General features: G+C 43.4%; 1 protein-coding gene across 2 annotated transcripts in view; it reads right to left on the bottom strand.

The window, feature by feature from the left end:
- The window catches only part of atp11b (ATPase phospholipid transporting 11B), a 237,188-nt gene that overhangs the window by 101,088 nt on the left and 114,619 nt on the right, over nt 1-21,481 (bottom strand). For both annotated transcript variants that reach the window (XM_072474212.1, XM_072474211.1), the window contains exons 15-18: nt 12,411-12,479; nt 9,497-9,570; nt 7,863-7,966; nt 4,494-4,675 (exon numbers count right to left, since the gene is read on the bottom strand). In XM_072474212.1, the coding sequence (XP_072330313.1) occupies nt 4,494-4,675; nt 7,863-7,966; nt 9,497-9,570; nt 12,411-12,479 (429 nt within the window). The remainder of the gene's footprint in view (nt 1-4,493; nt 4,676-7,862; nt 7,967-9,496; nt 9,571-12,410; nt 12,480-21,481) is intronic.

The raw sequence follows: 21,481 nt of genomic DNA, 5'->3' as shown, positions 1-21,481 counted from the left end.
GCATCAATTTGAAACACGCTTTGACTCCAGTGTCTGGCAAAGGTAGCAATTAGGGCCACCAAGAGCACTAACATTTTACAGTTATAAATAACTGTTAAAAGGAAAATGGAGGTTGGCCAGGAGGATGCTTTACATGTGGAGCTAAAGCTAAAAGAATGAAGAAGCCTTCATATACAGTAAGCAGCTATAATTTCCTTTTATTTGTTCATCCTGCACATAGTAATTTTTCAAAGCAGTACCATCCTGAGAAACAATTTTCAGGTCACCTTGGAAGCTAACTGAGCACTTTTTGTTTGGACAAAAGTGATTTGTGACAGCATACAAGCTGCTCCAGGCAACCATCTTAGAAATAAAAGACAGGCTCGCATTCATACTGCACTTTTCACGACCACTAGAAGTCGCACCACAGCCACCGAGGTACTTTTGAAGAGTAGACACTGTAGCAATAAGAGAGACCTTGAAGGAACTCTGCACAAGTTGGCTCATCAAGGGACTAGCACACAAACTAAGTGAGCTTCATTCCAGTTGGTTCTGCTTTGGCACACAATATAAAGCAATACTGTCAATGATCTAGTTTGCTGACTTATTTATTAATTAACTTGCTAATTAAATATAATATAATAAATATTTTAAATATTTCAGAATTGTCCAAGGTCTTTCATACTAACTGTTCACCTGGCCACAAAAGCCAAGCAGTGCTTTCTTTTATGAAAGGAAATGTTAAATGATTGACAAAATTTGATCAGTTTTTCAGAAATTGGTAAACAAAAAATGATTTGAAACGGAGATGGAAATGTAACCTTAATCCATCTAGCAAACAAGGCAGGTCTACCAATCGTTAGACTTTGGTGTTTATTATGAAGGCTGACAAAGTAATAGTCCTTAAGAGATTTCACAAGAGCTCAGGGGTTGATAAAAACTTGGACTCTAGCTTTGATCCCAACAAGTTATAGTGCCATCCAGGGTCAAAAGGAGGAAATGGCAGAATTTATCAAATGTACTTCATAAACTGGATCAAAGTGAAAAGCTGTACTAATACTGTACCTGCAAGATGTAAATCCCAGTCAGAAATGACAGCTGAGAGAGCAAGAAATTAAGTAGGAGAAACTCCAGCAACTCAAAAGAAATATTGGTACAAGACGCTGCATATTTATACTGATCATCTGATGAATGTGTGAAGGAATTCAAGTAGTAAGCAAAGTTTCCCAGGTGGAATGATTCATGGGACCAGCAATGTTATTATGAATGATTGTTAGATACCCAACAGGTAAAAGTTATGCATTTGTAGAATCGTGCTGACAACTACATTTTCTCTGTATGACTTGCAAAGAGAAATTTGAAATGCTCCATCCTCACTGAACAGACCACAATCTCAACAAGTCTACTTGGGGGCGAGTCCACCTTTGTCACCCCATGCACATTACATCCTGGAGATACCAATGTCCATTCAAACTCCAAATCTTTGTTTAGATTTCAGACTACAGGTATTGTGGGCTCGACAGGTTTTTACAAAAAAAAAAAAAAATCAATTTTCTTCCAAAAGAACCGCAATGATGAAAGAAACAAAGTGTAACAAATTTCTTATCAGCGCCTTGGCCAATGACATTGACATATGCTTTGTCAACAATTGTTAGTATCAGGCTGGTACCAGAGTCAAAGCCCAGGCAGTGCAGAATTAGTGGCGAGGTCAATGTGGATGACTCACCAGTATTCTCAGTGGGACCAATGACTGCATCAGTGATGCTTTGTCTGTCAGCGACCAGGATGTTTTGGTCATTCTATCACTGCCAGCAGAAGGCAAAGCACCTAAATCTAAAGATAATTTGCAGCATGAATGAAGGCATTTTTGAGGAATGTTGGACCTTTTCTTCAGTCATGGAAATAAACAACTCAATTAAAATGATGCAACTTTATAGGAACAATCCTGTAAATTCTCATTTCACTTGAACCTGGGGACAGGAGATTCTTCATTCTACGGAACATCCTCTTGCGCAAGTTAAACTTGGACTATCTGGATGACAGAAACTACTTTCAGTTATTAAGCCAATTATGTTCTACTCTTGAAATAAATCTGAAATAATGGAATGGAAATTGCTTATTGTCACAAGTAGGCTTCAAATGAAGTTACTGTGAAAAGCCCCTAGTCGCCACATTCTGGCACCTGTTCAGGAAGGCTGGTACGGGAATTGAACCGTGATGCTGGCGTGCCTTGGTCTGCTTTCAAAGCCAGCGATTTAGCCCTGTGCTAAACCAGCCCCTTAATCATGGGCGTCTCTCACAAGGAAAATTTATAGCATCTAACAAAAAATTTGAAACCACTGATTAGCAGCATTGCATAATCCAGAGTTAGGTTAGTCAACAGAGCCTTGCATGTTTGTTGAAAAATAGTTCATCAAAACCTTAAAGGATCATTGCTGTGTTCTTAAAGATTAGAAAGAGACTAAATTATATTCAGCAACTAAAAATACAGGAAAACATGGGAAGTTATCTATTGTCTCAAAAAGGAAAGGAAAACAACACTTCCCTTTTCAGTAATGCTGTGTTATAGGATGGGAAAAGGTATCTCACCCAAAGGGTACAATATTCTTAACAGCAATTCCTGCTTATGCATGGAGGCTGAGTGAGTTTTAAAAAGCAGAATCCACATTTGGAACTGGTGATGAACAAAATATGCCACGCATTTCTCTAGCAATGTGTCATGTGCAACTCTGAAAGCCACCACTTCCTCAGGTGTTCCTTACCTTCACATTTGCACATGCAGCATGGTTGATAAGGAAAACATAACATACAAACTTGAATTTCAATTCAACAATAACCCAAATATCCTACTATTTTATTAACTCTCTGAATTTGTTATTGCAATTTGAGTACAGCAGAACGGCGTTAATTTCCAGGATAAGATTAAATACACCATAAGAACAAGACACCCATTGTGCATTCTTAAATTGAAAACAAATCATCGATTTGATGAAAATGCATTAAGCAATTATTAATTCCAGTACATTTTGGCGGTTACACTGAAACTGGCACTTAAAGTAACGAGATTGTCATGATAAATTACAAATTGCATGAAGTGAGAGATGGTTGACATCTTCAAAACAGAAGAAACAAAGTAACTTCTCAATTAATCAGTGGCATTTCAGAAAAATCCAGCATAAAAACTTAATCTACAGAATTTGATCTCAGAATAATGATTTCATTAAATTAGACCTTTCATGCAGCATCTGTAAGGACACGAGTTTAGGGGCATTGGTCATGGCACTCTGCCGTTCTCGCCGGCCCGGTACTCCACAAGCCCGGTGAGGCAGCATCGGTTTGGGCTCCAATCTGCAGCAACCATCGGATTGCCCCAGGGAGACTAGATGGAGGGTTTTGGGGATGGCAGAGAGCAGGGATCGGGAGTGTGGGAGATTTGTTTATAGATGGGAGCTTCCCGGTTTGAGGGAGTTAGAGGAGGAGTTTGAGTTGACAGGAGGGTATGGGTTTAGGTATCTGCAGATTCGGGACTTCTTGCGAAGGCAGGTTGCAATCTTCCCGCTTCCACTGCCACAGGGGATACAAGATGGGATAATTTCTAGAGTATGGTTGGGAGAGGGGAAAGTCTTAGATATCTATAAAGAACTCATGGAGTCAGAGGAAACGCAGACAGAGGAGCTAAAGCACAAATGGGAGGATGGGTTAGGGAGAGAGATAGAGGCTGGTCTCTGGGCAGATGCATTAAGCAGGATCAACAAGTCCACATCATGCGCCAGGCTCAGCCTGATACAATTTAAGGTCGTTCACTGGGCACACATGACGGTGGCCCGGATGAGCAAGTTTTTTGGGATAGAAGACAGGTGTGCAAGGTGTGCGGGAGGGCCAGCGAACCATGTTCACATGTTTTGGGCATGTTCGAAGCTTAGGGGATTCTGGCAGGGGTTTGCAGATGTCATGTCCACGGTGTTAAAAACCAGGGTGGCACCAAGTCCAGAGGTAGCGATTTTCGGAGTTTCGGAGGACCCGGGAGTCCAAGGGACGAGAGAGGCCGACGTCTTGGCCTTTGCCTCCTTGGTAGCCCGGAGACGGATACTGTTAGCATGGAGGGACTCGAAGCCCCCCAAATCAGAGACCTGGGTCAATGACATGGTTGGCTTCCTCAGTCCTGAGAAAATCAAGTTTGCCCTGAGAGGGTCAATGCTAGGGTTCGTCCGGAGGTGGAAGCTGTTTGTCGACTTTTTTTAGAGCAAATTAACTGTCAGCAGAGGGTTTAGTCTAGATTACTATTCAAGGAAGGTGGGACCTGTGAGGGAGGTAGATAGTCTTTGCACTATGCTTATAGTGTTTGTATATGATTTACTGTTACTGTTATAAAATCACAAATGCCTTAATAAAATATTTTACAAAACAAATTAGACCTTTCATATTAATTTACATAATTTATAACTTCATGAACAAAGTAAGAGAATTCATAGATATCTAACTGGAGTAACAATGACGTCAAAGCATTAACATACTTATCTTCAACGCCAGAAGCTCCCAGCAAGTGCAGGTCTCTCTCAATAAAATGGAAAACATTTGCTACTACTTGTTCTCGGTTCTGTAGCGATGTCCTGGCTTGAAGAAGCTGAGATGAGACTTCAAGATATTCTTTCTTGGATAAATATTTGCATCCTATACAGAGCGTTCGCAGTCCTTTCTGGAAAGAATATGTAAAATCTGTAATTGTTATAACATCTTGTGTATTCTAAAACCCTACATAACCGATGAGGTACTTAATTTTTGTGCTGAACAGCTGGTTTGTGATCTAGAATGCTGCCAACAGCGCGAGTTCAATTCCCATACCGTCTGAGATTAGAACCACAGAATTCCTACAGTGCAGAAGGAGGTCATTTGACCCATCAAGTCTGCACCGAACCTCTGAAAGAGCACCCTAGCTAGGCACACTCCCCTGCCTTATCCCCATATTTAATCCATGAAGACCCTGCCTTCTCAACCTTGTCCCTTGCTCGAGTTGTGGTGATCCTCAGGTTAAATAAACACCAATCAGCTCTCCCCCAAAGGGGAGAGTGGCCCATGATCCTCTGGGACTGTGGTGACATTTTACTTACTTATTGGATTGCAGTCATTGCTTGTAGGGAGCAGTGACATCCACTATGCACAGTTAAATCCCATATTTAGTAATCGGCTGGATGTTGCGAACAATAGCAAAGCAACAGTGCTCGCCGCTAACTTCAAAATGTTGCCCATAAAAATCCAATGACCAGTTTAAATCTGGTGCTCTATTAAAGGGATTTCTTTGTGTGCAGCAGTGATGCCTGCAAACAGTCAAACGCATTGAAGTTGTGAAGCACATGGTCCACAGTGGTTCAGGGAAGCAGCTCACCATTTCAAGGTTAAGTAGGAATGGGAAATAAATGATGGTCTAGCCAGCGACTGCTGACTCATACAAACAAAGTACTCAGGGAAGAGCAACTATTTCAGAGGATGGGCTTCCCTTCGCTGGAACCACTGTCCTAGCCAATCATATAACTAGAGCTGTGGACAAGGCTTTAAACTAACAGTGGGGGGGGGGGGGGGGGGGGGGGAATAAAAAATTCAGGTAAAAGGAGAGAAGGAGCGAGGCATCTGAACACTGTTGCAATGGGGATATAGACAAGCAGAGCGGATTGTACATTGCCATTAAGGTCACTGCAAGGAACAGAAGTAAAATAATGAAATTAAGGGTTCTTTATCTGAATGCACAAACCACCTGCAATAAGATAGATAAATTGTTGGCACAATAGAGGTAAGTGATTTAGATCTAATCGCCATTAGAGACATGGCTACAAGGTGATCAAGGTCGGTAATTATTCCAGGGTACACAATATTTCAGAAAAACAGACAGAATCGCAAAGAAGGAGGCATAACCCAAATAGCAAAGGATGGCATAAGGTCATTAGTGAGAAAGTCGAATCAGTGTGAACGGAAATTAGGAACAGCAAGAGTCAGGAAACACTGGTGGGTGTAGTTTATACATCCCCTAAATTATTGGAGTTTGTAACAAAGGAAATGTAATCATTTTGGGGACTTTATAATCTTCATATAGACTCAGACAATCAAACTGGCACGAGGCAGTTTCGTAGTGGACCTGCATCGATAAAGCTGTCTTAGATCTATTATTGTGTAATGACGCAGTGTTAATTATAGTAATATCATAGTAAAAGATCCACTGGGAAATAATGATCATAATAACATGACCATTGAATTCCATGTTAAAGCTTGAAAGTGACATATTCTAACTGCAAGCAACAATCTTAGAAACTTAGACAAAGCCAATTGCAAGGTAGGAGGGGTGAACTGGCCAAGGTTAATTGTGTAACAGATTAAACGGAATGGAGGCAAATTAATAGTGAGGAGTATTTTTTTTTTAAATTCAAAATGTTCAACATACATTCCATTGAAAAAAACAACTCATCAATAACCAACTTAGAAGTCACTTTAGTCTGGTCACAATGTCCCATCTGCAAGAACCATAGATTTACCCCTGCAACAATGGGCGCCTCCTTTTGAAAAGGTGGAGACAGGGCAGAGTAGCTATCCTGGGGGAACTCAGACATGCTCCAGCTTCCAAAAGGGAATGATCTCCGGTACATACAAATAAGGAACTTCCTCCACAAGGAGCCAGCAACGCTCCCCCGGCTACCGGGACACTCCCTATTGGACTGACTTGACCACGGGCGAATTGGGGGATGGCAGCTGCGCAGACATGTATGGACAACTATTAGAGCAGGAAGGGTCATCGCTGGACGATACACAGAAGTGGGAGGAATAGCTAGGCATCGAGATGGGGGGAGCACTCTGGATCGAAGCACTGCACAGGGCAAACTCTATCATCGAATGCAGAAGGCTGCTAAAGGTAACGCAGCTAAAGGTAGTGCACAGGGTGTACCGTACACTCGTGAGCAGGTTCTACTCGGATGCGGAGGACAAATGTGAATGGTGCCGGGAGTCCTTGCCAGCCACACCCACATGTTCTGATCTTGTCCCAGACTGTCGGATACTGACCCACCTTTTTCGAGGCCATGTCCAAGGTTGGGTGTGTGAGGGTAGATCATGCCCATTTGTGGCAGTCTTTGGGTATTGGAGCAGCAAGAATTCTTTACAGGGTCGGGCAGACAGACACCCCAGCCTTTATCTCCCTTATCGCCCGCTGAAGACTCCTGCTCAGCTGGAGATCAGCAGCGTCACCAAAGACCGAAGGCTGGCTGTCCGACTTGAGAGAATTCCTTAAATTGGAAAAAAATAAAATTCTCCATTTGGGGATTGGCGGAAGGCTTCCACAACACGTGGAAGCATTCACCTGCCTGTTCCAAGACCAGTCTGTGACCAGAACACAATAGGGGAAGGGGGAAAAGGGGCGGAAGGACCAAAATGGACAACGGAAGGAGAATAGAAAGGATTCCTGGCGGGGGGGGGGGGGCGGAAATCAAGCAAAACACAGGGCAAAGTAGCCAGAAGAGACAAATGCAGAGGACACACAGGGTGCGACCACAACAGCAACGCAAAGGCACACCTCGTTTACACCAAACCCTACCCATGATATACTCTAATGCCAGGAGGCAGCGTGTACATAATTAAAATAGTGCTGTTGCGGCAATCGATCACCAGGGCCACAAATATAGGGCCACCATATCTGTACACTTTTGGATGTATACCTGTTTGTCTTTCTCAGCACACACGCGCACAGAGCACACACGGGGAGGGGGGGTTTGCGGTGGGGTACGCAGTCCATCTTTTCTGCCGTGTACACGCGGCTGTAGCTCGTCAGCCCTGCGCAGATCCAGCGATTCTCCAACCGTTTTCCACGCGTTCCGCAGGTGTTTCACAAAAGGTGTATCACTCACCATAGCAAGTTCATCCACATGTGTACGAATTGTAGGTATTTCCCCACTTGTGGTTAATGGGAGGATGGAAGATTCTGCCCCTTTAGTGAACATCAATATCTTTCCTGAAAATGTTCGAATCCTCAATGATTAGATAAACATTATTTACATCAAAGTTTGTCATATTTTCTCATTCATTACAATATTCAACGCATGTAACTTGTTTCAAAGAACTTATGCTCAAGAAACAACTTTATGACCTGGATTTTCCGACCACCAGGTGCACACACACACCCAGCAGGCCTGGAAGCTGGCTTGAAATGTGTTCCAGGCTGCAGTCGACCTCAGAGCACAATTTCAGGCTGGCTGGTCAATTAACCATCATCCAGCATGAAATGTGCTCTGAGAAAAGTTCAGCGCTGCCAGGGAGGGCAGTGCGGAGTCTACACGTTTTCCCCGTGTCTGTGTGGGTTTCCTCCCAACTTCATTGCAGTGTTAATGTAAGCCTACTTGCGACACTAATAAAGATTATAATAATCTATATAATTGTCACAAGTAGGCTCACATTAACACTGCAATGAAGTTACTGTGTAAATCCCCTAGTCACTACACTCCGGTACCTGTTCGGGTACACAGAGGGAGAATTCGGAAAGTCCAAATTACCTAACAGCACGTCATTCAGGACTTGTGGGAGGAAACCCACATGGTCAGAGGGAGAACGTGCAGACTATGTACAGACAGTGACCCAAGCCGGGAATCGAACCTGGGGACCTAGCGCTGTGAAGCAACAGTGCTAACCACTGCTACCGATTATTATTATTAAAAGAGACGGCACAGGCTGGTGCACCTAGCGTGCTTCCTCAGGGGGATAGCCGCTGTGGAGCTGCCTCGGGGAGCTGTGAAAAATAAATAGCGACGGACAAACTATACAAAATGTGTCTAGGGAGCAGATTCCCAACACAAACCGCAGTCCCCAGACAGCTTTTAATTTATATTTCAGCTGATTTCAGCTTATACAGTTCATTTGGCCCTGGATCGAGGCTGAAGCTAAAATGCAAAAAGGCCGCTGACCACTGGCCCGCCTGCCAACTGTAAAAGCGGACAGGCCATGTAAAATCGTGTTCCATTAACCCCTTAATGGGCTATATTGCTTACTTGATTGATCGTCAGCGGGCATGCTTCTAACTCTCATGTGCTCACGTCCAAAATTGCTCAAGTGTGTGACAACATTTGGAGTCATGCCTCATGTCTACACACATGATTTCATGAGCTTCTGGTCAGGCACGCCCCTGCCCGAGCAATGTAAAATTCTGGCCAGTAACTAACAGTAGCAAAACATAGTTTCTGCTACAACAAATATGTTATGAAAATCATTAAGTAGATTAACAGACAGAAATTCACCAACACCAATTGTCTAATGCATATGTGATTTCATAGTTAAGTGGCGGGCCCAGTTCCATCAGTCAAACTTTTACTCTTATATGTGCAGTCCATCACTTATATTAGATTGTCCCTTCTACTTACATGCTAACTAATATCAAGTTAATTTTATGTTTTAAACTTTCCTTTACATGTTCACATTTGTTATACATTACAAATGTGAATCTTGATATTGTAAATTCTCACGTGTATTGAGGATGTGTTTATTAACGTACCTTCTGGTGTTTGTACAATTACGCTCATTCGCCTGCGATCTGCATCGAATTCTAAAATCTCCAGAAGCTTGTATCTGTAGGAACAGAAGACAAAAGTAAATTTATATGCATCCTAACTTTTAAACTGATAACCACAGTGTTACAATTATATCTGAGACCTGCATTTTTCAGTATCAGTGCTGTCTTTATCTTAGGTCAATCAAGTGCCATATACCCAGTACATTAACTTCATTTCAGTAATGGAGACTAAATAACATGCCCCAGATGCTGCAGCACGAACATGGAAGGCAGCAGAAACCATAGGGCACACAGCAATCATGAGTGACTTCATGAAACCCCGACCAAACCAACACCTTAATTGAGGCATACAAGATGATCAGAGGATTGGATAGGGTGGACAGTGAGAGCCTTTTTCCTCGGATGGTGATGTCTAGCACGAGGGGACATAGCTTTAAATTGAGGGGAGATAGATATAAGACAGATGTCAGAGGTAGGTTCTTTACTCAGAGAGTAGTCAGGGCGTGGAATGCCCTGCCTGCAACAGTAGTGGACTCGCCAACAGTAAGGGCATTCAAATGGTCATTGGATAGACATATGGATGATAAGGGAATAGTGTAGATGGGCTTTAGCGTGGTTTCACAGGTCGGCGCAACAGCGAGGGCCGAAGGGCCTGTACTGCGCTGTAATGTTCTATGTTCTACCTCCCAGAGAGTTCCATTCCACACAGTCAAAGGTCTTCTCTCCGTCCATTGCAACCACTACCTCCACTTCCTTTCCCTCTGGGGGCATCATGATTACATTCAAGAGCCTTCTAACGTTGGCTGTTAGCTGCCTACCCTCAACGAACCCCGTCTGGTCTTCCCCGATCACCACCGGGTGTCTGTTAATCTACTTAATGATGATTTTCATAATACATTTGTTGTAGACAGTCTTCTATCCTGGAGGACAAGATTTTAGCGAGCAGTTTGGCATCAACATTCAACAGGGAGATCGGCCTGTAAGACCCGCATAGCTCAAGGTCCTTCTCCCGCTTCAGGATCAGTGAGATCGAGGCCTGTGACATTGTCGGGGGAAGAACACTGTGCTCCCTTGCCTCATTAAACATCCTCACCAACAGTGGGCCCAGCACAGAGAACATTTTATAAAATTCCACTGGGTAACCATCTGGTCCTGGGGCCTTGCATGGCCTCCAGTCCATCTGCTATTTCTTCAATCCCTATCGGGGCTGCCAGTCCTTCTACCAACCCTTCGTCCACCTTCGGGAACTCCAGCCCTCCCAGAAATTGCCTCATTCCTCCCACTCCAGCTGGGGGTTCCGACTCGTATAGCCTGCTGTAAAACTCCTTAAATACCCCTGCTGGGTCCAAGATTGTGTTCCACCTCTGTCCTTCACTCTCCCTACCTGCCTCCCTTTTCCTGAACTGGTGCGCCAGCATTCTTCTCGCCTTCTCTCCAAACTTAAATATCGCCCCCCTCACTTTCCTCATCTGCTCCACCACCTTCCCGTAGATAACAAGCCAAATTCCACCTTTAGCCTCAGTCACTCCTCCAGTAATCCTACCTCCAGGGCCTCTGCATACCTCCTATCTACCTGAAGTATTTCCCCGATCAACCTATCCACCTCTGCCCTCTCTTCCTTCTCCCTATGGGCGTGAATCGAAATCAGCTCCCCTCTGACCACTGCCTTCAGTGCGTCCCAAACCATTGCTGGCGAGACCTCTCCCGTATCGTTAATCTCCAGGTAGTTCTGGATGGATTCCCTCGCCCGCCCGCACACCCTCTCGTCCTCTAACAGTCCTGCATCCAATCTCCATTGCGGGTGGTGACCACCCTCCTTGCCCACCTGTAGGTCAACCCAATGTGGGGCATGGTCCAACACCGCAATAGCTGAATACTCGGTGTCAACCACCCCCGCCAGTAAAGCCCTGTTCAAAATAAAAAAGTAGATTCGGGAGTATACTTTATGTACATGCGAGAAGAAGGAGAAATTCTTCGCTCTTGGCCGTCCAAACCTCCATGTGTCTGCCCCACCCATCTGCTCCATGAACCCCTTTAGTATCCATTACTTTATTAGAGTTACAAAGCCAGAGCTCAGACTGTGGACATGGGCAAACCCCAATCCAGCTCCTTGCCTGCTCCAAAAACCAATTCAAATTGAATCCAATTCATGGTCTCCACAAGAGACATACCAGATCCAGGCATTACACTTGATCCCACGCTCAGTTTAGCCAAAAGGCCAAGAAGCGCTATGCTTGATCTTAGCCAAAAGGCCAAGAAGCTGCAGGTGCAGCACTGATGCAAGTGAAACTGCTTAGCACCAACACTACAGCTGCAGAGTAAATGTGCACTTAAATACATCAAATAGCAGTGGCGGTTAGATGAAATTGAAATAAAAACGGCATCTTTAATACACAGTCCAACATAGAATAAAGGTTCAGAAGTTTTATTCCGTTCTATGGTGAGAAAGACAATGTCATTCATGACAGGGATAGAAGAAATGCAATTGGTCTCGGGATTCTTAGCTGAGATGATTAAAATAAACTGTGGCCGGTGTCGAAGTGCTAAAGAGTAACCCTCTGGGAAGGTCCGTCTGTGTGCGAATGCTGGATGGGTACAGGGTGGCAGAATATCTATGATCTCCCCCAAAAGCCTCCCGACCGAGGCTCACTATCCTGGCTGACATATGAAGAATGACCAACTGAACAAGACAGCAGGAAACAGGTGACTTCAGTGGAGCCATAGCTCAATGCATGTTTGCATATTCAGGGCCCAAGGGAGAAAGGAAAATCCATGAGAAAGAGAAAAAAAAACACATCTCTAGCTATCTTTTAAAGGACCGAAGTTGAAGTTTTTGTAATTATTTCCCTCTGCAGTTCAAGAAAGCATATCAAGGCCAGGTACACCGTATTGTTACCTTTCATCTTTTCCAAAGGTGTTGAGAATGATCTCGTTCTCAGTGGATCCTAGAAACGTAACCCCAATCCTGCATGAAGGAAAACATATCCGAAATAAATTGTTAAAACAGACAGCATTACGACAGAATGCAAGAAATAGGTCATGAGAAGCTTTACCATGAAATTATAGAAAAAGAGCCACACAAGATTTATGCTCAGCCAAAGAAGGTCTAATATTCTAAATATGTGCTGCACTAGATCATTTGTAGGTTCAAAGGAAATTTCAGGCCTGCCTATGGGAATAGCTGATGAATTAAATACAAATAAGTATCTAAAGATCTCCCATTCATAACAGGTGATGATAGACGAACTGAATTCTACATTATTCCAATTATTCCATATTCCACCACATCCAATGTACCAATTAAGAGGAATAGGCCACTTGGATCCACAAACCTGCCCTGCTATTCAATAGGATCATGGCTGATCCGATTGCAACATCAACTCCCCATTCCCATCTACCCCCAATAACCTTTCACCGCCTTGTTAATTAAGAATCTACCTAGCTTTGCCTTTAAACTATTTAAGACTCTGTTTCTACTGCCTTTGGAGGAAGAGAGTCCCAAAGGCTCACAACCCTGAGAAAGAAATTCTCTTAATTTCCGCCTTAAATAGGCAACCTTTTATTTCTAAACAACGTCTCCCTAGTTCTAGATTCAGGATCTTGTATATTTTAATCAAGTCATCTCTTAGTCTTCCAAACTGTAGCAGATACAAGTCTAGCCTGTCCAACCATGCCTCAAAAGACAACCTACTAGTCCAGGTATTAGTCTGGTAAACTTCATCTGAACTACTTCTAATGCATTAACATCCTCCAGTAAAGAAAATAATACTGTACACAGTACTCCTGATATCACAGAATACTACAGTGCAGAAGAGGCCCTTCGGCCCATTGAGTCTGCACTAACACATGAAAAGCCCTGACCCGCCCACCTAATCCAATTTCCCAGCACTTGGCCCACAGACTTGCATGTTATGGCGTGCCAAGTACTCATCCAGATACTTTTTAAACAATGTGAGGCATCCCGCTTCTACCACCTCCCAGGCAGTGACATTCCAGACCGTCACCACACTCTGGGTAAAAACGTTTTTCCTCAAATCCCCCCCTAAACCTCCCATTTCTCAATTTGAACGTTTCCCCTCGTAACTGACCCTTCAATTGCCTGTATAACTGAAGCATAACCTCCTTTGTATTCAATTCCCCTCACAATAAAGAATAACATTCTATTGGATTTCCAAATGACTTGCTATACTTGCATACTAGTCTTCTGCGTTTGATGCACTGGGACAGTGCTTTCCAAATGTTTTTTATTGCCAGTGTTGCATGCATTTGTTCTCATATTTTGTGTAATTAATTGATCAGAAAAACATCCAACCACACAGAAGTTATACAAAACAGCCATTTAAATAAAATGCATCAGTGCTGGAACCATGATACTTTGTGCTCTGAACAGGATTTCTCAAAGAATGTAACTGCATGTTTGCGTGACTCTGTGTTGGATCACTTTGTATCTGAATCCTATATCGCTCCTTGCTCTCAATCCTTGTCCTTGCTATCAGAAGACATAGAATCTGTGTGGGTAGAGTTGAGGAATCTCAAAGGTAAAAAGATCCTGATGGGAGTTATGTACAGGCCCCCTACCAGTAGTCGGGATGGGAGGCAGAAAATAAATCGAGATAGAAAAGGCATGTAAAAAAAGGCAATATTACAATAATCATGGGGGACTTCAATATGCAGGTAGACTGGGAAAATCAGGTTGGTAGTAGATCCCAAGAAAAGGAATTTGTGGAGTGTTTAAGAGATGTTTTTTTGGAGCAGCTTGTGACAGAGCCTACTAGGGAACAGGCAATTCTGGATTTGGTGATGTGTAATGTGGCAGACTTGATTAGGGAACTTAAGGTGAAGGAACCCTGAGGGAGCAGTGACCACAATTTGATAGAATTTACATTGCAGTTTGACAGAGAGAAGCTGCAATCAGATGTAATAGTATTACAATTAAATAAGGGTAACTACAAACACATGTGGGCCAGAGTTGATTGGAAAATCCACAGAAGACAGTGGAACAGCAATGGCAGGAGTATTGGGGGGTTATTTGGGAGGCACAACAGAAATTCATCCCAAGGAGGAGGAAACACGCTAAGGGGAGGACAAGGCATCCATGGCTGACGAGGGAAATCAAGAACAAAAAAGGAAAAGCATACAAAGTGGCGAGTATTAGTGGGAAGCCAGAGGATTGGGAAGCCTTTAAAAGCAAGCAGAGGACAACTAAAAAAAGCAATAAGGGGTAAGAAGATGAAATATGAGTGCAAGCTAGCTAGTAATATAAAGGAAGAATGGAAGTGTTTTTTTCAATATATAAAAGGTAAGAGTGGCAAAAATAGACATTAGACCACTGGAATATGCGGCTGGAGAAGTAGTAATAGGAAACAAAGAAATGGCAGCGGAACTGAATAGTTACTTTACATCAAGTCTTCACAGTGGGAGACATCAGTGGGATGCCAGAGCTCCAGGAAAATCAGGGGACAGAGGTGAGTGCAGTGATCATCATTAAGAAGTTTCTGGGGAAACTGAAAGGTCTGACGGTGGATAAGCCACCTGGACCTGATGGACTACACCCCGGAGTCCTAAAAGAGATAGCTGAGGAGATTGTGGAGGTATTGGTGATGATCTTTCAGGAATTACTGGAGGCAGGAAGGATCCCAGAGGATTGGAAAGTGGCTAATGTAACACCACGTTTAAGAAGGGAGGGAGGCAGAAGAAGGAAAATTATAGGCCGGTCAGCCGGACTTCAATCATTGGTAAGATTTTAGAGTCCATTGTTAAAGATGAAATCACAGAGTACTTGGAAGTGCATGGTAAAATAGGACTGAGTCAGCACGACTTTGTCAAGGTGAGGTCATGTCTGACAAATCTGTTCGAGTTCTTTGAGGAAGTAACAAGGAAGTTAGACAAAGGAGAACCAGTCGATGTGATTTATTTAGATTTCCAGAGGCCTTTAACGAGGTGCTGCACAGGAGACTGATAAATAAGTTAAGAGACCATAGTATGAAGGATAAGATCCTGGTATGGATAGAGGATTGGCTGACTGGCATAAGGCAGACAGTGGGGATAAAGAGGTCTTTTTCAGGATTGCAGCTAGTGACTAGCGGTGACTCAGGGATGGGAGCTGGGACCACAACTTTTCACAATATACATTAATAATCTGGAAGAAGGAACTGAAGGCACTGTTGCTAAGTTTGCAGATGATACAAAGATCTGTAGAGGGACAGGTAGTATTGAGGAAGCAGGTGGAATGCAGAAGGACTTGGACAGGCTAGGAAAGTGAGCAAAGAAGTGGCAGATGGAATACAATGTGGAAAAGTGAGGTTATGCACTTTGGAAGTGTAGCCACCTGGGTTGGCCAAGTCCCGATTTAAAATGGAGAACAGCAAAGGCTGAAGGGAAATTCAGCCAACACAGGCAGAAACTAGCAGGTGCAAGTTACTGTGTATTAAACTCTGCAAAAGCCCAGACAGCATTGATACAAGCAGCCATCTACATACTAATAAGCGATCCCCGGGAACAATCGCAACATTTGGGATAAACAAAGCCAAGCCAGACTCCCCGGCGCCAGCAGGAGCCAACACAAAAGAGGTTAACGGACACCTCAAGACCGCCCATCGATCAGGGAACCGCTCCAGTATTGGAGAAATCGAACCAAGCGATTGGAACAAAGTCCAATCACATGGAACCAGGTACAGGGTCCGCCCCGAAAGGCGGGAAGTCCCGGGGACTATAAAGTTAAGCCCCCAAGTTCAAATCGTTCTTCTTGACCGGGTCACTCAGCATTGCGAACCAACCCTTGACAGTGACCGGTGCAGCTGCCGCCGATATCCAATAAGTCTTAAGTCAACGCTCGCTACGAGATAGGCGCTCCTAGCTACCAGTCCGTACCAACTTTGAATCCCGCAGACTCAGAACCCGAACGAAAGGCCATTTGTTCCCCTGACCTGGTGGGCCAGTCCGAAGCCAAGTATAGGCCTGTTAGTTGTAGAAGTAGCTTAGAAGTAGAATTTATGCATGAGTAGCGATTACGGTGTATAATAAATGTGCTTTGATTTGAATCTTACTAATCGGTGTATTGAGTTATTGATCATTACTTGAACTTGAACCTCGTGGCGTTATCATAAAGATACCTGGCGACTCGAGAGCAAGGGTTATAAAACAGAGCCAATTGAACCAACCAAAAGTTAGAAACAGTAGAAAGAACGGAGGCATAGACTATTTTCTAAATGGGGAAATGCTTAGGAAATCAGAAGCACAAAGGATCTTGGGTGTCCCTGTTCACAATTCTCAAGGTTAACGTGCAGGTTCATCGGCAGTTAGGAAGGCAAAGGCAATGTTCGCATTCATGTCAGAAAGCTAGCATACAAGACCAGGTATGTACTTCTGAGGCAATATAAGGCTCTGGTCAGACCCCATTTGGAGTACTGAGAGCAGTTTTGGGCCCCCTTATCTAAGGAAGGATGTGCTGGCCTTGGAAATGGTCCAGAGGAGGTTCACAAGAATGATCCCTCGAATGAAGAGCTTGTCGTATGAGGAACAGTTGAGGACTCTGGGTCTGTACTCATTGTGAGTTTAGAAGGATGAGGGGGGGTGGGGATGTTATTGATACATGCAGGATACTGCAAAGGCCTGGATAGAGTGGACGTGGAGAGGATGTTTCCACTTGTCGGAAAACCTGGAAGCAGACCACACCATCTCAGACTAAAGGGACGATCCTTTAAAACATAGATGAGGAGGAATGTTTTCAACCAGAGGGTGGTGAATCTGCGAAACACTTTGCCGCAGAAGGTGGTGGAGGCGAAATCACAGTCTTTCAGACAAAGATAGATAGGTTCTTGATTAATAAGGGGATCAGGGGTTGTGTGTAGAAGGCAGGAGAATGGGGATAAGAAAAATATCGCCATGATTGAATGGCGGAGCAGACTCGATGGGCCGAGTGGCCTAATTCTGCTCCTATGTCTTATGGTCTTATGAAGGAAGCCATAGGATATAGAGAGGCTAAGCTTTCCCTGTTTCATCACCATGAAATGACCCCAGTCATTGAGAGCTACAAAGCTGCCATCAGCCATACAGAAGTCAGACATTCACTGGAACTCGGAGGAATTATGCTGTTGGTCTTGTAAATTATCAGATACTTGGCCAGCCACAATGTACTGTCCGCAATGCAAGCTGCCATCATCCTCCTGCAATAAAGGGGCTATGGGCATAGAATCATAGAATTTACATTGCAGAAGGAGGCCATTCAACCCATCAAGTCTGCACTTGGAAAGAGCACTGTACTTAAGCCCACACCTCCACCCTATCCCCGTTACCCAGCTAACCTTCTTGGACACTAAGGGCAATTTTACATGGCCAATCCGCCTAACCTGCACATCTTTGGACTGTGGGAGGAAACCGGAGCACCCGGAGGAAACCTACGCAGACACGGGGAGAACGTGCAGACTCCGGTTTCTTCCCACAAGTCCCGAAGGACTTGCTTGTTCGGTGAGTTGGACATTCTGAATTCTCCCTTGGTGTATCTGAACAGGTGCCAGAGTGTGGCAACTCGGGGATTTTCACAGTAACTTCATTGCAGTGTTAATGTAAGCCTACTTGTGACAATAATAAAGATTATTCTCAACATCCACAGCAGAGATGAAGGCAACCTGCTGCCAACTATGCCCCGTTGTCAAATGCCAGTACACTTTAACAAGCTGTGCTTCATGCCCTCAAAATTACCTTTATTTAAGCTTAAAATACCAGGCTTGATCGCTTCATGCCCCAAAACTGAATGTAAAATCCAATCATATTGTGATCGCTGTTACCTGGGGCACCTTTAATAAGTCATGAATTAATCCCATCTCATTGCAGAACACCAGCTTTAGTGCAGTCTGCTCTGGTTGGCTCGAGAATGTGTTGTTCCAAGAAACTATCCTGAAAATATTCTCTGAGTTCCCCATTTGGCTTCCTACTCCCATTTGATTTTTCCAGTCTGTGTAATTTAAAAATCCCATTATTATTGTCGAACTTTCTGACAAGCTCCCATTATTCCCTTCTTTGTTTTTCACCCTACCATGTTTAAGGGGTCTGTACACCATTCTCACAAGTGACTTTTGCCTTTATCATTTTTCATCTCTACCCAATTTGCTTCTAAATCCTAGTTTCCCGACTTTGATCACCACTCTCTATTGTAAGAATGCCATAATTACTTGACAGATCCACCCCTCCACCATTCCTACCTTTCCCAAATGCCATGTACCCTTCAATATTCATGTCCCAATCTATGGTTATCCTGCAGCCTCGAAGACTACTTATTTCTTCTTGCGCTATTGTTTCATCTGTTTTGTTTTGAATGCTATGTAGTCAGGTACAGAGCCCTACAGTTTTGTCCTTTTACTATTTTAATAACCTCTAGCCTTATCTGCTAGATTTGTATTCTCTATCCCATCCTGTCATGGTCAGTTTGTCATTTTCCATAGTTCTTGCCTGGTCTCTACTCTTTAATCACATCTTCCCAAATTTGATCCAGTGGCAAAATGCTTTCAACTTTCACATTTAAGAAATTTAACTCTTCCAGTATTCAATGCAAGATACCATGAAGGATCCAGTTCTGACACCATCTGTGTTGCACCAATTCACTTTGACCAGGATGACAGTACAAATAATACAATTCGCATCAACAAACCGGAGCCTGCTAGCGAATAAATCAGCAAATAATTAGTATTTAACATGGCGGGTTAGTATTCTTATTCTCTACTGGAAAGTTCCAAAGTTTTTCACTGGATGAAGAGAGAGTTGGGCTCTATAATAATTCCCCATAGTCAAATATACCTGACTGCTGCTGAATACATGAGGAATTATTACCTCCAAGAGGTAATAGCACCTCTGTAATAATGGTCTTGTAGGAGTCTGCTGTCAATTAAGGAAGACAGGTGTAATGTTAGGGGGTAAAATATCCTCCATATGTGGAGGTTAGGAGAAACTTTGACTTGACTGAAATAACTTGCACGCAAAGTGGAACACCAACACGGTGGTCTAGGTTTACACTTGATAAGTAAGCATTTGGTGCAACAGGATTGGCAGTGCCCATGCGACTATACTGTAACCTGAATGACCATTTTCAGCAAAATGGAAAATTCTGGGGTAAAACAAAAAAATTGACTGATTTAAAAATATAATGGCAACTGCTTCAGTGAGCAACATATTTCAGAATAGAGGGTGACTTTAAAAACAGATTTTGCATTTCATGGCTTCATCAAGCAACAACAATGACATTTATATAGCAACTTTAAGTTGTTTTCTCCAAGTGTTAGAGTAAAATTTGACACCATAAGGAAATATTAAGTCAGATGATCAGAGGCTTGGTCAAATAGGCAGATTTTAAAGTGCATCTTAAAAGGAGGAAAGACAAGTCGAGAGATTTTCGGGAGGGAATTCCAGAGCTCAGGCCTTAGACAGCTGAAGACACAGCCACCAATGGTCGATCAATTACAATCAGGTGGAATAGGCACAATCTGAGATCTAGGGGAAGTTGTTGGAATGATGGGAATTAGAGAAAGGAAGGGGCGAGATCTGAAAAGAGAGAACTTTAAAATTAAGTTACTGCTTGACCAGGAATCAAGGTTAGATCAGTGAGAAGTGGTGAGGTGGATGTGTAGAGCTCTGTGCAAGTTGGGAGGCAGCAGCTGAGTTTCGAATAACTGCATGATTCAAGTTGGAATCTGGGAAGCTGGCGTTAAAATAATCAAGTCACGAGATTGAAAAAAGACCTGGCTGAGGGTTTCAGCAGGAGATCCTGCTTGAATACAAGATGCCAGGTAAGGAGTCTAGCAATTTAGAGACCACAACTAATGATAATAGTAAGATTCAAAGCAGCTGAAAAGATCACTCATCATACTTATGCTACCAAACTGACTTTTTTGATTTTGCCATGTGCAGTTTGCAATATGCCACAGCTCTGGTACTATGTAATCTGCTTTATCCACAGTGCCAGTGAATTTCACAGAATATGCAGAAAAACAACCCAAAAGATGAAGGGGCAGTGTGAGCAAATCAGAAAACGTGCAAAATAGAGGGGAGCGAAAAATAAGAAAGAAAAGGAAGAGAGGAAGAATAGAGATTATGAACTTGCATTTATAGTGACTTTCACAAACATAGGTTGTTGCAAATCGCTCGACAATCACTAAAGTACTGTACAGAAATGTCAGCTGAGATTATGTGCCTATGTTTCTAGAAAGAGGCCTGAACTCAAATCTTCAACTCAGAAGTGTGACTGCTACCACCGAGCGTTGACCTATTTACCAGCTTTTCTCACTAACCAGCCTTGGTAACTACATAAGAACATAAGAACTAGGAACAGGAGTAGGCCATCTGGCCCCTCGAGCCTGCTCCGCCATTTAATGAGATCATGGCTGATCTTTGTGGACTCAGCTCCACTCTCCGGCCCGTACACCATATCCCCGAATCCCTTTATTCTTTAGAAAGGTATCTATCTTTTTCTTAAAAACGTTTAAAGAAGGAGCCTCAACTGCTTCACTGGGCAAGGAATTCCAGAGATTCACAACCCTTTGGGTGAAGAAGTTCCTCCTAAACTCGGTCCTAAATCTACTTCCCCTTATTTTGAGGCTATGCCCCCTAGTTCTGCTTTCCCCGACCGGTGGAAACAACCTGCCCGCATCTATCCTATCTATTCCCTTCATAATTTTATATGTTTCAATAAGATCCCCCCGCATCCTTCTAAACTCCAATGAGTACAGTCCCAGTCTACTCAACCTCTCGTCATAATCTAATCCCCTCAACTCTGAGATCAACCTAGTGAATCTCCTCTGCACTCCCTCCAGTGCCAATATGTCCTTTCTCAGGTAAGGAGACCAAAACTGAACACAATACTCCAGATGCGGCCTCACCAACACCCTATACAATTGCAGCATAACCTCCCTAGTCTTGAACTCCATCCCTCTAGCAACGAAAGACAAAACTCGATTAGCCTTCTTAATCACCTGTTTC

Source organism: Scyliorhinus torazame, chromosome 14, assembly GCF_047496885.1.
Source record: "Scyliorhinus torazame isolate Kashiwa2021f chromosome 14, sScyTor2.1, whole genome shotgun sequence".
Lineage (NCBI taxonomy): Eukaryota > Metazoa > Chordata > Chondrichthyes > Carcharhiniformes > Scyliorhinidae > Scyliorhinus > Scyliorhinus torazame.
The sequence above is the reverse complement of the archived record's forward strand: the minus strand, read 5'-3'. Positions and strand labels throughout refer to the sequence as shown.